Raw genomic sequence first — 15915 nt, forward strand, 5'->3', positions numbered from 1 at the left:
TTAACACTAAACATGTGCCTGGCATGGTGCTGTGTTCACACACGCTGTATTTTCACTGAGCACAAAAGCCTGTTTATTTTAAATACCAAACCCAATATTTGAAGAATGCCTCAGATATACAAACTGGTGAGCGGGACGCTCAAGAGAAGCCCAGAGATGAGGAGAAAGTCAAAATGAGTAATAAAGTATGATCCCAAGTCTTAAAGAATTTATAGTCATCTTTTATCTTGTGACAATACATGCCATCACAGCAAAAGTTAAAAGAATTACTTAATTGGTGTGTTGCCATAAACATAATCTAAACCAACATTAGCACAGTTTTGTTTGAAGACAAAGTCATGACTTCAAGTACATACCATGACATTCACCCCACTATAAAACACTAAATTAAAAAACCCAAGTATTTTTAATGTTTTTTGTTTCCTAATGTTTTTCTCTTGATTCAGTTTAATTTTTTAATGTGACAATCTCATTACTATACAAATATTGCATTGAATTCAATTAGAACATTAGGAAATTTTTGTGTTTCATAGTTCTAAATAAATTATGACTTATTAAAAGCATGTACTAGAAAAAATATACATATTAAACCAAATTCAATTTTAATCCTATAATAAGAACCAGAGACAAGCTGGAAAAGAAACAGCTTACAAATAATTCCTTGCTAGTTTATTTACAGTTCCTTAGAAAACTTTGTCACAGGTTTGATTCTCATCAGTTCACCTTTATGAAGTCAGTGTAGATACTTAAAATAGAAGAATGTGTGATAGAGGCTCTTAAGGATATTGACATCTAAGAGAATAATATTCTGTTAGAACAAAGATCTCTGAGAAAAATACTTAGATTACATCTACATGTGAAACTAATTCATGACTTATATATACTTTAATTAACTTTTTCCCCAGAGATGTCTTCAGAAATTATAGCAACTTGGTTTCCACTTGTCAGTTAACACATGATTTCTGTCTTCTTTCACCATGGTTTTTAAAACTCACCCTTTTTCACAGAAGCAGTATCATGGTCAGATGTCACTATTTGCAAATAGTCTTTTGGCCTTTGTTCCTCTGATACAGGGATGTTTGCCCAGGAATCTGGCCATCACTGGCACCAGCTAAGTCACTAACACTCCTGTTCATTCATCTTAAACCAATCATGAACCATGTCCTGTAATCCTATCATTTTAATCCTTTGCTCCTTTCATTTAAAATTGGAATTCAGTCAGGCCATAACTGTTTCATTAAAAAGCTGTGATTAACACTTACATCTCAAGAATGTGGCCCCTAGAATGCTTTAAAATATATGTAGTCTTCATTAGTTTTCCATGAATAAACAAGATCTCAAACTTTTCCGGAACTTCTGACTTAAAATACTCAGATTTATAATTAAGATTTCCCTGATGGTGCTAAGCCAACCTTCCTAAACAGAACACCCTGAGCATGGATTCTATCAGGAGAATTGACCAATGGTGTGTCCACAATTATTGGAATGACTTTTTAAAAAATAATTTAAATACCATGGGCAATTAGTTTCTCAACCCTGCTGGGAGTGTTCTCAAAATCCAGCTGTGTTCACCAAACCTCAAAAGTGCTGACTGCAGCGTGGCTATAATAGATTTAAAAGATGAATTAACATATTAACCAAGCACCGTCATTGAATTGCTACACCGAGAAGGATTTATGTTTTAATTACACAGATAATAAAGATGGCAAGGTAATTATGACAGTAACAGAGTAATGTCCTTTAAAAATAGTATTTGTTCAGTATCACTAAAAAGAAAAGCTTGAGGTGTTGTATCTGAAAATAAATCTATATGCAGTGATGCTTTTCTTTACCCATTCTCAGAAGTTGCTATCAGCCACCCGTGCTCCTGCTGAGATGTTAATGCCAGTTCATAAACCTCCTGGCAACATAGTAATTAACACTTTCCTCCTCCTGGTGCCAGGTCAAAGGCATACTGATTTAGAGGTGCATGATAAAACTTTACTCAGCAAACAAAACTTAAAAGAGTTGGAGTTCCCTTGTGGTGCAGCAGGTTAAGGATCTGGCATAGTCACTGTACTGGCCAGGGTAGCTGCTATGGCTCAGGTTTGATCTCTGGCCCGGGAACTTGCACATGCCAAGGGCTCAGCCTCCTGCAAAAAGAGTGTACATTATGTGATTTTGTTTCAACTGTGTTTTTGACAGGCAGTGACAATGCATTCCCTAGCCTATAAAATTTTTTTTGATGATGATGGAAAGTAATAAGGGAATGTTCTAAATGAATCCTGATGGTTACATTGTTCTTAATAACAATATAAGGAGCAATCTCTGTTGAAACCTACTTCTGAATGGAGTTTTCTTTTTTTTTTCTTTTTTCATTTGTCTTTATTATTTATAATGATTTTTATTTTTGCCATTGTAGCTGGTTTACCATGTTCTTTCAATTTTCTACTGTACAGCCAGATGACCCCTGAATGGAGTTTTCTAATTGTGTGAAATTACTTTAAAACTTCTCGGAGTTCCCGTCGTGGCGCAGTGGTTAACGAATCCGACTAGGAACCATGAGGTTGCGGGTTCGGTCCCTGCCCTTGCTCAGTGGGTTAATGATCCGGCGTTGCCGTGAGCTGTGGTGTAGGTTGCAGACGCGGCTTGGATCCCGAGTTGCTGTGGCTCTGGCGTAGGCCGGTGGCTACAGCTCCGATTCAACCCCTAGCCTGGGAACCTCCATATGCCGTGGGAGCGGCCCAAGAAATAGCAACAACAACAACAACAACAACAACAACAAAAGACAAAAGACAAAAAAAAAAACCAAAAAAAAACCACTTCTTCCTGGTGGAGTTCCATGGTGGCCTAGGGGTTAAGGATTTAAGCATTGCCATTGCATGCCTCAGGGCGAGGCCAAAAAACCCCAACAAACTTCTTCACGGTTATTTGCTCTCATTAGAGAATTATGAGGAGATTATTTTGTTAATCCTTATTAAGATTTTAGAGTTCATCATCTTACTCATACAAAATAAGGCATGCCTAGTTAATCTAGCTGGGTCTGGCCACCAGTTGATATAAAAAGGAGTAGACAAGAAATATAGGTAGGAGCTGAAAAAAAAGGCAGAGTCTGGAATGGAGGCTGGCGGGAAGAGGTGGTTTCTGTGGATCTGGCCAGGTGAGCAGCTTTAGGAGGTAAATAAAGCAAGAAAAACAGAGGGAATGATCAGGTAAAAGAGGAGAATGCTGATCTATCCTCTATCACTGGTGCTGGGGAGCAGGATACTGTTTCTGTCCTGGTGTTGTATTCTGGACAGAATTGGGCAGCTCCCCCGACCAGTGTTCTGGTTAAGGTAGTTCAGAGTCCTTAGGGGAATTCTGCTTCTGGATAAGCCTGGAAAGGAGGGATGATCTCTGCGCCCTGTTCTTCCAATCAGGAGAGGGTTCATTCCGGGGGGCTTATTGGGGTATGTGATTACAGAGAAAGCTTGAATCTTTGTGGGGCCATCTATCTTTCTAGAGCCTCCCAGAATCAAGCTTCCAGAGCAGGTATCTCTTAGGCCATAAGAAACTTGAAGCATCTCTGCATCCACTGGATTTGAAGATTCATCTGGCATTTTTTTTTTTCCAGGGTTTGTATAGTCGCCTTAAGTGGAAATAATTTAGGAAGAGAGACCATGCCAGAAAGGATAGAGGAAGGTTCCCACTGGAGGAAGCTGAATTATGAAGTGTAAGCTTTTACAAGTTATAGGCGGAATCTGCAGGACAGTGGTGAAGGGTCTCTACTGTAACACAGTCAGGCAGGTGGTCAAGTGATATTATTGGGTAGATGTAAATCTCATTTCTTCTGGATAAATGGGTTTCTGCTAAACAATGCAAGTTAACTCTTGTGTTCCGCTTGCTTGGTATTGAAAATAGTGGGGTCACATCGCCTTAGCTGAAGCAAAAGGTATGATGTGAGGAAACGGATGGCGTATTTAAAGCAGGGTGGGCTATACTAGGTGAAAGACTGAGAAAGGTATATTTTAAAATTTCTTACTGGAAGATAGGGAAAAAAACAGTTGTTTTATGTTGAAACCATGAAAAGCAATGGAATTTGAAATTTTTATTTTTCTCTCATTTGAAGAGAGAAAAAACCTAGCCCTTTGAAGAACATAGATATCAATAGGTCAAAACAGGATTTCAAAATCAGAATCCAGATTAAATATCTACACCAGAGCAAATGTGTACAAAAGCATGATCTTGCATAAGTTATGTGCTTGAGAACACATAGGGAGTGTCTGAGCAAGAACAGTTCGATTGCCAGTGACCATAGTTATTAACTTGGGGTCCATGGATCCAGAAGGCATAGATTGGCTTCAGACAGTCCCTGAACTTCCTGAAAATTTACACAGAATGGTGTGTGTATGTGCATCAGGGGAGAGTAGCTCTTTGATCAGAATTTCAAAGAAGTTCAAGACCCCTCAAAAGTTGAGTTTGGGCAATACAGTTAGATGTGCCTGAGAGTCATCAGAAATACAGGCAGGAATTCAGACGTCAGTCGAAATTAGATACAGAGTTGGGAGTTCCCATTGTGGCTCAGAGGGTTAAGGAGCCGACATTGTCTCTGTGAGGATGTGGGTTTGATCTCTGGCCTTACTCAGTGGATCGGGGATCTGGTGCTGCCATGAACTGTGGTGTAGGCCACAGACAAGCCTCAGATCGCACGTTGCTGTGGCTGTGAGGTAGACCGGCCCCTGCTGCTCCAATTCAACCCCTAGCATGGGAATTTCCATATACTGTGGGTGTGGCCCTAAAAAGCAGGGAAGAAAAAAACAGAGAGGGAACAAGACAGAAGGTAGGAAGGCAAGTTTAATGTTGAAATTGGTAGGCAGAGAAGAGGAAGCTGGTAAAAACAAAGGGCAATCTGATGACGAGGGTATAATTGGGTGAGAGGAGTGTTTATGGAAAACAAGGCATAAGAGGAGGGGGCAGTGGACAGTGTGCAGTGCCACAGAGATCACGAAAAGACTGCAAGTGTATCTTGTAAGATTTAGGAGCTGGGAAGTCACTGTCGAATTCTACAAGGACCGTTTTGGCAGAAGGTGGGCGCAGAAGTCCCATGCAGTAGGTTATGGATGGAAATTGAGTATAGAAGTGTGAAGAAAATTGAGAAGAAAAGGAGGAAAAGAGGGCCTTGGGGCAGGTGCAAGAGAGGAATGGAACAAATTTCTATAAACTACTCCTGGTCAGGAGTTCCTGTTGTGGCTCAGCGGTTAACGAACCCAACTAGTATCCATGAGGTGTGGGTTCGATCCCTGGCCTCACTCAGTGGGTTAAAGGTCCTGTGTTGCTGTGAGCTGTGGTGTAGTGTGCAGACTTGGCTCAGATCCCATGTTGCTGTGGCTGTGGCATAGGCTGGCAGCTGTGGTTCCAATTTGACCCCTAGCAGGGGAACCTCCACATGCCAAGGATACGGCCCTAAAAACAAACAAAAAGAAAACAACAACAAAAAAAAACCAACAAAAAACCAAAACAAAACCTACTCCTGGTCAACAAACAGTTAAGGGTTCCTCAGAATGTGCCAAATGATTTTTTTCTTTAACTCCTAAAACATACTCTGATTAACTGAGAAATGAATCAAAAATAAAATCTTTAAAACATAGTAAAATGTTTTATTATGAGAAATTTACAGTGCACACTGAAACAGATTCAGTTACCTGTGTCACTGTAAATGGTGGCTGAATAAATGTAATGGCAAAATGAGTCTTAAAAAAGAGAGGTTTGTATAGATTTTGAGAGAGTAGAATCCAACCCTTATGAAATTTACAAACATCAGGATGGGGAAGGGTTATAGAAGCAAAAGTGCTTAATGTCTTAAATAACCAGTGACTTTATCATTAAAATAACTGTTTAAAAAAATTTCTAAACTGTGTAATAGAGGAACAAGTAAGAAAACAAAGGAGACAGCCTAGAAAAATATAAAGCAGAAAACATAAAACATGATGTCTGAAAGACTGTCAAATACAATAGTTGTAAAAGTACATCTCATAATGTTTCATCGCCTCGGCTCCGGATCTAGCGATAGTGGAGGTTTCACAATATTGCTGGTCTGTGTGGACCTCACGGTCCTTTGTTCCCTTAACTGTCCTTCTGAAAGTAGTCTCATTCGTCTCTTTATGCAAACCATGTGGAGTTTACAGAGCTGTTTTCTGCCAAGACCATGTTTGATAGTACAAGGCAGTCTTAATATCAAATTAAAATTCAAAACTAAAAAGCTCTGAGATTTTTTTGAAAAATCAGCAGTGGATAAAAAACAATTAAAAAATTTTTTATTTACAAATTCTATTTATTTGTTTGTTTGTTTATTGCTGCACCCACAGCATGTTCCACCTGTACTGCTGCAGTTGTGTCTTGTACCACAGCTGTGGCAGCCTCTGACCCTTAACCCACTGTGCCACATGGGAACCTCCTAAAACAATATTAAATAAAGCAAAGTTAGTTAAGGTAAAAAATTACAAGATAAAATTAATGGAAATTACATAGCGGCAAACTTCTAACATACCAGTCTTCATCTGTGATAGATCAAAATAGATGGAAAATAAAGACGAAAAGAACCTTACAAGATAATTTACAAATTTGAACTAAAAGATAAATATCAAACTCTACATTCCACAGGAAATACATCATTTTGTTTATTCCGCAAATGTTCATTCATTCATTGTTTATCCTTATCTTCTAGAATAGTGCTATGCATAGAGCATGCACACAATAAATATTTGTTAAGTAATAGGCAGAGTAAGTCTTTTCAAGGTTTCACAGAAACTTGTATACACTGATTACATACTAGGCCTCAGTAAAAACGCAATATTATCCTTGAAACAAAATTTGCCCTTTCAAACTACAAATTTTAAAATTTGCATTTTTTAAACTACAAGTCAGAGAAGTTAAAATGAAAGACTTTGAGCTCTGGGTCCTGACTGAGAAATGGAACCTGTGTTTACCACAAATAATCGTAAAGTAACCTATCTTTATATTATATACAACGATGGTACATGTTTTTAAAATGCTATTCATAAAACTTATTGCCACACTTGAAAGAGAGAATTGTGAACAAGAAAAAGTCTAGAAAAGGTAAGAGAGTGACCACAGTATGTTTGAGGAGAAGGATTCTAAATAAAAGAAGGATTCTTCAGTCTGGAGAAGTGATGGTTGAAGGGAACATGAGAAAAACTACAAGTGGCAAAAATGAAACAAACTCAGATTTAGTCCTTAGATTCTAAAATAAGGAGTGAGGCGACCAAATTTGCAACTGGAACGTTAGTCATTTTCAGAAATAACGTAAGGAAGTAGATTCATCAAACATTAAGTGACAGATGGGACTTAAAGACTATCTGGTCAAATTTCTTTGGGTTATAAATAAAGACTATTTCAACAAATGGCGCTGGGAAAACTGGATATCCACATGCGAAAGAATGAAGTTGGAGCCTAACCTTACACCATATTCAAAAACAATCCCAAATGGATCAAAGTCCTAAATGTAACAGCTAAATCTATAAAACTTCAAAACTCTTAAAAGAAAAATACATAAAAGCTTCATGACCTTGGCTTCATTAATGATTTCTTGGATATGACACCCAAAGCACAGGCAACACAAAAAGAAAATATAAATTGAACTACATCACAGTTTAAAATTTCTATGCATCAAAAGACACAATCAACAGAGTTTAAAGTCACCCCACAAAATGGGAGAAAATATTTGCAAGTCACATATGTGATAAGGAGTTAACATCTAGAGTGGCTTCGTTGCCAAGAAAATAAAGTCCAAAGCCCTTAACTTGGTTCATGATACCCATTAACAGTCGGCACTTCATTACTTCTCCAGCCTTAATGGACAGTTTTCTGCTGCCTTCTAGTCACTGGCCGTTGTGAACACTTTCAGTGCTGGGAATTTAGCAGGCTCTGTCCTTCTTTGGCCTTTATGCGCGGTTTCCTCTCCTCAGAGCAATGTCGAGCCCCCCCCACCCTACTAGGACCTTCCTGGTCTGTAAATCAGCTTTCCCAGGAAGGCTGGTCTGTGTTAGGTGGCCCTCCTGGGGGATCCTGTCCTCCCATCATCAAGCACATTTTAACCCTGCATTGTGATTGCCTATTTACTTGCCTGCTCTGGGTTAGTTGACTCAAAGTGGGGGCTTAATAAATCATTAATAAATGAATTGATAAACAGATCCAGAGGCTGTAGTTCACCCAGTCACATCCCTAGGTCATTGCAGTGCCAGTAGCATAATTAGTGGTAGAACCAGAACAGAGCTCCATACAGCGCTCTTCTCACTGCTGTATCACATGATGGGTAATAAACTCCTGAAACTCACTGTCACAGGAGGGCTGCGACCCAAAGAGATGTTGAGATGTGTAAACATTTTAGGTTTGACATTGCCCATCTCTTTTCATTGCCCTCTCATTGGGTCCCAAATAACTAAGAAGGCCTGGGACAGATGGAGAAAAAAACTGACCAGGTATGATAAGGTCTAAGTTCCATTTAGGAGAATGCTGAATCAAGCAATTTTGCCAAAATTGAAAACCTTAATTTTGTAGGCTGTCTTTAGATTTGGCCTTTATGATGTAACTCCTGAGGCCCCTCTCTATTAAGTTTGTACTGCATGGTGAAATTCGGCATACTGCATTAAAACTTTGCTTTGAGGAAATCCAGTATGAGTTGAAAAGAAAATGTTTCCCATAATATGCACATAGACATATAAACAGATAGAAGTATGTATGTTTAGAATATAAATCACTTAAATGAGTCAAAGCTGTCATTTATAAGAGGAGTGATGTGGAATGTGGAAAATAAAATCACATCTTTTATTAAATAAAATACTCCAAATATACATAAATTAAACCATAATTCCATCTTTGGTGCTTATGATATAATTAATCTCTCATATATTACAGATTTATGTCAACATAGCTCGCCAGTGAAATGAAAATTGTATTTTGTATATGGTATGAGTGTATTATATATAACATGGCACAGCTAGACTCCAGCTGCAACTCAAAATTACTGAATGGATATCATTCCAAATGTAACTTACTGAAATAGTGTTTCAGAATCACAAACAATGCATGCATTCTATAAAATTTCAAAACCATAAAGGTTTAAAACTTAGTTGAGGAACGAATTGTTTAAAAAAAAAAGTTATAATTAAATCATATTATTATATCCTGGACAAAGCAATCTCTCCTTTTACTTACTGGCACTGAGGTGAATTTTGGCCTTAAATAGAAAGTATAGCACTCTGCTCAAATAACCACTTAAAAGCAGACAGGTACTCTAGCATTTGTTAGTTCCATTCAAAATCAAGAATACAGGAGGAAATAGGTGTATGTTTAGTTTATATAAAATGAGACATACGATCATAAGCAGCTTTAGTAATTGCTCTTGCTGCATTCTTCTGAATATCAGGAATTGTAGAGTTTTCTGCAAATGAGAGGAGCTTCTTCAGACCTCCTGTCGGCTGAATCAGCACCATAGTATCCATATCTTCAAGGCAATTGGCTATCACGGAAAGTGCTTCTATATGCAGGTCATTCAATTCCTAGTAATAACAGCAAACACAATTTGAGAAAAGTGTAATAAAGGAATTCATATTTTCCAAATTTTACTACAAGAGGGACTCAGGTCAGTCAGAACATAATGTGATTAATTTTATTGTGACAGAGGCCCAAGTTCTGTTTGTTAATGTAACATCACTCCCCCTAACCATTTAAGTTACAGGATGTCAAGGAGAAGAACAAGCACCATCCCAAGACTTTGCATCCTCCTCTGGGGAAGGGGCCAGCATGTTTTTGATTGTACACAGGACAGCTGTACCATGTTAAGTGGAAGTATGGTCTTGTTATTGTCTTCATTTGGAGATTAAGGATTAGGAGCTGTGTAGGGGTGCCAAATTGACTAGGTTAATTTTTAAACCACAGTATACAGATATTTAGTCAAACAATATCTAGGCGTTTCTGTGAAGGTATTTTTTAGATGAAATTACTGTTTAAAACCGTAGACTGAGTGAAGCAGATTATCCTCCATCATGTGGGGTAAATGGCTCTTGCTTCACCTTGGAGAAAAACTATGAACCTTTCCACCGAAAAGAAAATCATGAACTTGGAGAATAGACTTGCGGTTGCCAAGGAGGAGGGGGAGGGAATGGGATGGATGGGGAGCTTGGGCTTAATAGATGCAGACTATTGCCTTTGGAATGGATTAGCAATGAGATCCTGCTGTGCAGCACTGGGAACTATGTCTAGTCACTTATGATGGAGTATAATAATGTGAAAAAAAAGAATCTATACATGTCTATGTAACTTGGTCAGCATGCTGTACAGTAGAAAATAGAACACTGTAAACCAGCTATAATGGAAAAAAAATCAGTATTAAAAAAAATGGCAGGAAAAGTAATGTAAGTATACATAAGGATAACCTGATTGCTGTACATGGAAAAAAAAAAAAAAGCAGACAAAGGTTAAAAGACAAATTCTAGCTAGGTGTTTCAAGAAAACATAAAATCATAAACAGTAATTTAAAATTCTTAAATCTTTTTTTTTTTTTTTTTTAGGCCTCACCTGTGGCATATAAAAGTTCCCAGGCGAGGGGTCAAGTTGGAGCTATAGCTATAGGCCTATACCACAGCCACAGCAACACCAGATCCGAGCCACATCTTCGACCTACACCGTAGCTTGCAGCTAAGCCGGATGCTTAACCCACTGAGTAAAGCCAGCGATTGAACCTGCATCCTCATGGAGATCAGTGAGGTTCTTAACCTGCTGAGCCACAATGGGAACTGCAAAAATCTTAAATCTTCTAAACTAGATGGGGATGGCCTCTAGCATTAGTCTGCTTTAATCATGCTGGTAAACTATGTAGCAATAAGCAAGTTCATCCATTATATTTAACATCATGCTTAAATACAATAAAATTTCATTTAAAAATATTCAATAATTTGCATTATGTAACACCACTTAGGAGATATACATCTCATAGAGAGCTGAATGAATGTTAAGGTACCTTAGTTTCTAGGATCTTAATAAGGAGGTCCACTCCTTGGTTCTCTCTTAGCATTGCCCGGGACTCCTTATCATTTGTAATAACACCTAAGGTTTTAAGAGCCAACAACTGGATAACTGGATATTCTGTCTTCAAGAGATCTAATATAGAAGGGATTGCATTCAGTTCTTGAAGAGTAGCTCGGCACTGAAAATCCTGCCAAGAAATACAGATGTTCCAATAAGTGATTTTTGAAGCAAAATACAGTCTCAAAAATAGAGAAATTCTATTTTCTAACAAAGAACATTAAAAGTTATACTGTTACCGTCTTTTATTTCAGATTCACTTCCACATTAACTCACAAACAAAAATAAGCAAACCATCAATTGACAATACCAAAATATCCATTTTAACTATAAAGATAATTGTCAATAATAGGAAATAGACATGATTTATGACTTCTCAGTATCTATTGTCTCTTTATTATACAGCAAATTCCTCTTACTGTAAACAACATTACAATGAAAGCTGCGCTAATGAAATTCTTTTCACACTCTCTACCCTGTTTCAAATAGTATTTGATAAAATGAAATGATGGTATCAGTTCCTTATTATCATTCAAGTGGATTGTTTATAAAATGCTTATCTGCATGCAGTGCTGTCGGCAGGTTCTGTGCCTGCAGCTTTACATCAGGTTTAGTTCTGACACATGCCCTTTATTTAGGACGTTCACAAGATCAAGGGGTCATTAGAGGCCAGACAAGTCACTTCTCCCGGTGTGTCTGTAATCCTGGGTGTGTGTGAGTGGTGGAAGGAGGGGCTGCTGCAATGAGCAATGGAAAAAACAAAGCAAAAAGCCGTGAAAAGCCCCCAACCCTGACTGCTCAATCATGACATTTTAAACCAAAACATGGTAAATTTACAATAGCATTAAAGGCGGAAAAAATCCACTGCCAGCTTAGCTTTCCTCTGTTCATCCTTCAACTGACATATAATATTCAGCTTCCTTCGGACATAAAAATTGTAGGTTGCTGTTTGTTATGGTGAATTGTATCCTCCCCAAATCTCTGGTGAAGCCCTAACTCTCAGCACCTAAAATGTGACATTTGGAAACAGGGTCGTTGCAGATGTAACCAGTTAAGGTCAGGTCATGGCGAAGAAGGGTGGCTATTTAATGGTGTCTTTATGAGATTGGTGTCTTTATAAGAGGAGGAGAGAGAGCTGACAGAGAGAGACTGCAGAGATGCAAGCCAGCGACTGCCAAGGACCCACAGCCACCACCAGAAGCTGGGAAGAGGCAGGAAGGGTTCTACCCAGGGTCCCAGCGGGGGGCTGGCCCTGCTGACACCTTGATTTCAGAAATCCAGCCCCAGAATTGAGGGAATAGATTGCTGTTTTTAAGCCACCTGATTTGTGGTACTTTATCACATTAGCCCTAGGAAATGAATACACTATTATTAACTAGTACTTCCGTTATGAAGAATAGTGGAGGGAAGCTTTTTTCATTTCCACTTGCTAAAAAGTAGAGAAACAGAGCTACTCAGGCATCTGGGAATAAAACACACAAATGGGATAATTTAGGCCTAGAGGATGAAGTGAAGTAACCAGAGAAGAAGGCACACAGCTGCATGTCCTCTTTAGGAAGCATGTTGTTAACACCAGTGAGTGCCCAGCCTCACGGCACGTGGCATGGACATGCCATGACCCCGGGATGCACACTCTGGGTACTTTTTGACATGAACCCATTTATCCTCTTTTTCCATGTATTTTGTGTAGATACTTGGCTTCTTGATACACCTTCGCTCACTTTTGCTTCTATATCTCTTCTTTCACATTCTCTCAATGGCTATTTAAATGGTGTCTTTTGGACTTCCCGCTGTGGTGCAGCCGGTTAAGGGTCTAGCATTGTCATCGCAGCAGCTTGGGTCACTGATGTGGCAAGGGTTTGATCCCTGGCCCAGGAACGTCCATATGTTGTGGATGTGGCAAAAAAAAAAAAAAAAAAAAGTCAGAGTTCCTTCCCATCATGGTACAGTGGAAACAAATCTGACTAGGAACCATGAGGTTGCAGTTCGATTCCTGGCTTTGCTCAGTGGGTTAATGATCCTGTGTTGCTGTGGCTGTGGCTGTAGCTCCAATTGACCCCTAGCCTGGAAACCTCCATATGCAAGTGTGGCCCTAAAAAGCAAAAAAAAAAAAAAAAAAAAAAGGTGGCTTTTACTTCCAGTTGATCTAAAGCTTATCAAATGTGTGTGGGAATTGTTCAGCCTGCCCTGCTGTGGGTGTGAGGCTGTGCATGCTGGTTTGGGGATTGGGAGGTTGGGGTTGGGGAGGAGCCTGAGGATGGGGTAGGTGGGCGAGGGGAAGGTAAGCAGTTTCTTCCGTTATGAAGGAAAAGCAGCACAGTGATGTAGCATCTTGAAAACAGGAACGATCAGTTCCGTTCAGCAAAACTCAACTCACTAGGTTTTTACCAACAAATAAGCCTAATCCCAAATCTTGGTACATTGCATAGGGCATATGGTACAGCTGATTGGATCACCAATATTATATCAATAGGTAACTGCCTCGGTCAAAACTAGATCAACACTAATACTAGATTTCCTGTTTTGGAAGAAATATATTTTATCTAGTATAATTTGCCTTAATTTGTAAGCCACTCTATTCTTTTAAAATAAGAGAGTGTTCCTGTCGTGGCGCAGCGGAAACAAATCCAACTAGGAACCATGAGGTTGCAGGTTTGATCCCTGGCCTTACTCAGTGGGTTAAGGGTCCAGCGTTGCTGTGAGCTGTGGTGTAAGTCGTAGACGTGGCTCGGATCTGGCATTGCTATGGCTCTGACGTAGGCCGGCAGCTACAGCTGCAATTAGACCCCTAGCCTGGGAACCTCCATATGCTGCAGGTGCAGCCCTAAAAGCTCAAGACAAAAAAAAAGAGAGAGAGAGAGAGAGAGTTCCCTGGTCGCCTAATGGCTAAGGGTTTGGGTTGTCAATCCTGCAGCTCGGGTTTGATCCCTGGCCCAGGAACTTCTTCTTTTTTTCTTTTTTTTTTTTTTTTTTTTTTTTTTTTTGTCTTTTTGCTATTTCTTTGGGCCGCTCCTGCGGCATATGGAGGTTCCCAGGCTAGGGGTTGAATCAGAGCTGTAGCCACTGGCCTACGCCAGAGCCACAGCAACCCGGGATCCGAGCCGCGTCTGCAACCTACACCATAGCTCACGGCAATGCTGGATCGTTAACCCACTGAGCAAGGGCAGGGACCGAACCCGCCACCTCATGGTTCCTAGTCGGATTCGTTAACCACTGCGCCACGACGGGAACTCCGCAGGAACTTTTGCATGCCGCAGGCAAGGCCAAAAACAAACAAACAAAAAACCAAAAAAAAAACCCTCCTGAGCTATGTTTCTAAACTACCCTTTCATAGAGGACAATTACTTACAAAATGTGAAAACTGAAACGTATCAGCACTAAACTTCCTTTTTTTTTTTCTCTCTGAATAACTGCTAAATGGTACCGAGAAAAATTGATTATGTAAAACTAGAGTGTTATAAAAGCTTATTCTTTTTTTAAATGGAAAAATAAATTCTATAACCAGCTTTTGTCAAAACACACGCTTTTAGAAATTAATCTCACCTGGACCAAGTTGTAAATGCACTCAATAGAATTCTTCTTCACATCCGGGTCTGGGCTGCTTAGCAGTCTGATGAGAGGCTGTAATCCACCTTGTTCAAATATTTGCACTTTGCTGGTATACTCTGCAGACATGTTTGCTAGGCAAAGACTAGCAAACTCATGGATAACTACTTCTTCTGTGTATCAAAAAAGTAAAAGAACACAAGTCTGTAAAGGCTTATTCAACCATTACTTTAAAACATGCTTCGGAAACCAAAGCTCCACACATCTTACCTTGGTTGGAGCCCAAATTGGTTTGAGAGATTTTAATGATAATTCATAACTGGTGTTTCATAAATTATTTTCAATAGGTAGTGTAATCAGATGTGAAAAATAAACCATTCCCAATTTTTGAGAAAGATGTAGGTGGTAATGTTACCTTCTGGAGCCAGCTGAGCAATCACAGAATTCATGACGTCTAACTCCCTTAGCAATTTTTTGACATCGTCTACAAAAGAAGAAATACTAATGTTTATCAATAATAATAATGGCAATGTCTGTGGAATAGTTCCTTATGAGATAGGTTCTATTATTGTCTAAGTTTAGAGATAAGAAAATTGAGGCTGGAAATCACAGAGCAAGTAAGTGCTGGGGATGGATTTCACACCCAGGCGAGTCTGACCCCAGACAGACTCCAGCCCATGCTCCTTGATCGCTCCACTGTACTGCTTCCAAAACACGAGAAAAGATGACTATAAATGTGCAAGAAGTGCCTAGAACACCTGTCAGTCAGGCTGAGTTACTGTGCCCGACAGTTGCTTATTCTGTAACTGTAATTCTTTTTTTTGTTTGTTTCTGTTTTGTTGGGAGGATACTTTAAATTTTAGACTTTAATAAAACTAGTACAAAATGCAGATAAGAATCACCCTCAGCCTTTTTCCATAGCTACGTCTTATTTGCTTTCCATTTGATTATCAGAAATACCAAAAATGCTCACAGATAAGTCTACCAGTTTTTTTTAAAGTTCACTTTTATATTATTTGTAGGAGCCTAAATAAAGGTAGATAGTTACTCCCCTACTTCTTTCTTGCCAACCGTAACCCCCTTTTCCTGAGAAATAAGGCATAGCTGCTACTTCAGTTTTGCAATTTCTCGTCTTTTCTGTAAGCCAGCATTAGCATTATAAGTTTGGGAAAGTTCATTTTGCAGCAGCTGAAGCAAATGGTCTCTAGATAAATTTTTCCGCATTAACCACTGGATTTTTTTTTTTTTTTTTTGGTCTTTTCTTGGACACCTTTTCCTGTGGGATTTAGAGGTATGGCTGTTCCTCAC

General features: G+C 39.1%; 1 protein-coding gene across 4 annotated transcripts in view; it reads right to left on the minus strand.

The window, feature by feature from the left end:
• Window positions 1-15915, minus strand: part of ARMC3 (armadillo repeat containing 3) — a 90501-nt gene that overhangs the window by 52461 nt on the left and 22125 nt on the right. For all 4 annotated transcript variants that reach the window (XM_013980262.2, XM_013980261.2, XM_005668154.2 and 1 more), the window contains exons 5-8: window positions 15023-15091; window positions 14605-14780; window positions 10997-11191; window positions 9353-9536 (exon numbers count right to left, since the gene is read on the minus strand). In XM_013980262.2, coding sequence (XP_013835716.1) covers window positions 9353-9536; window positions 10997-11191; window positions 14605-14780; window positions 15023-15091 — 624 coding nt within the window. The remainder of the gene's footprint in view (window positions 1-9352; window positions 9537-10996; window positions 11192-14604; window positions 14781-15022; window positions 15092-15915) is intronic.

The sequence above is a fragment of the Sus scrofa genome, chromosome 10 (genome assembly GCF_000003025.6).
Source record: "Sus scrofa isolate TJ Tabasco breed Duroc chromosome 10, Sscrofa11.1, whole genome shotgun sequence".
Classification (NCBI taxonomy): Eukaryota; Metazoa; Chordata; class Mammalia; order Artiodactyla; family Suidae; genus Sus; species Sus scrofa.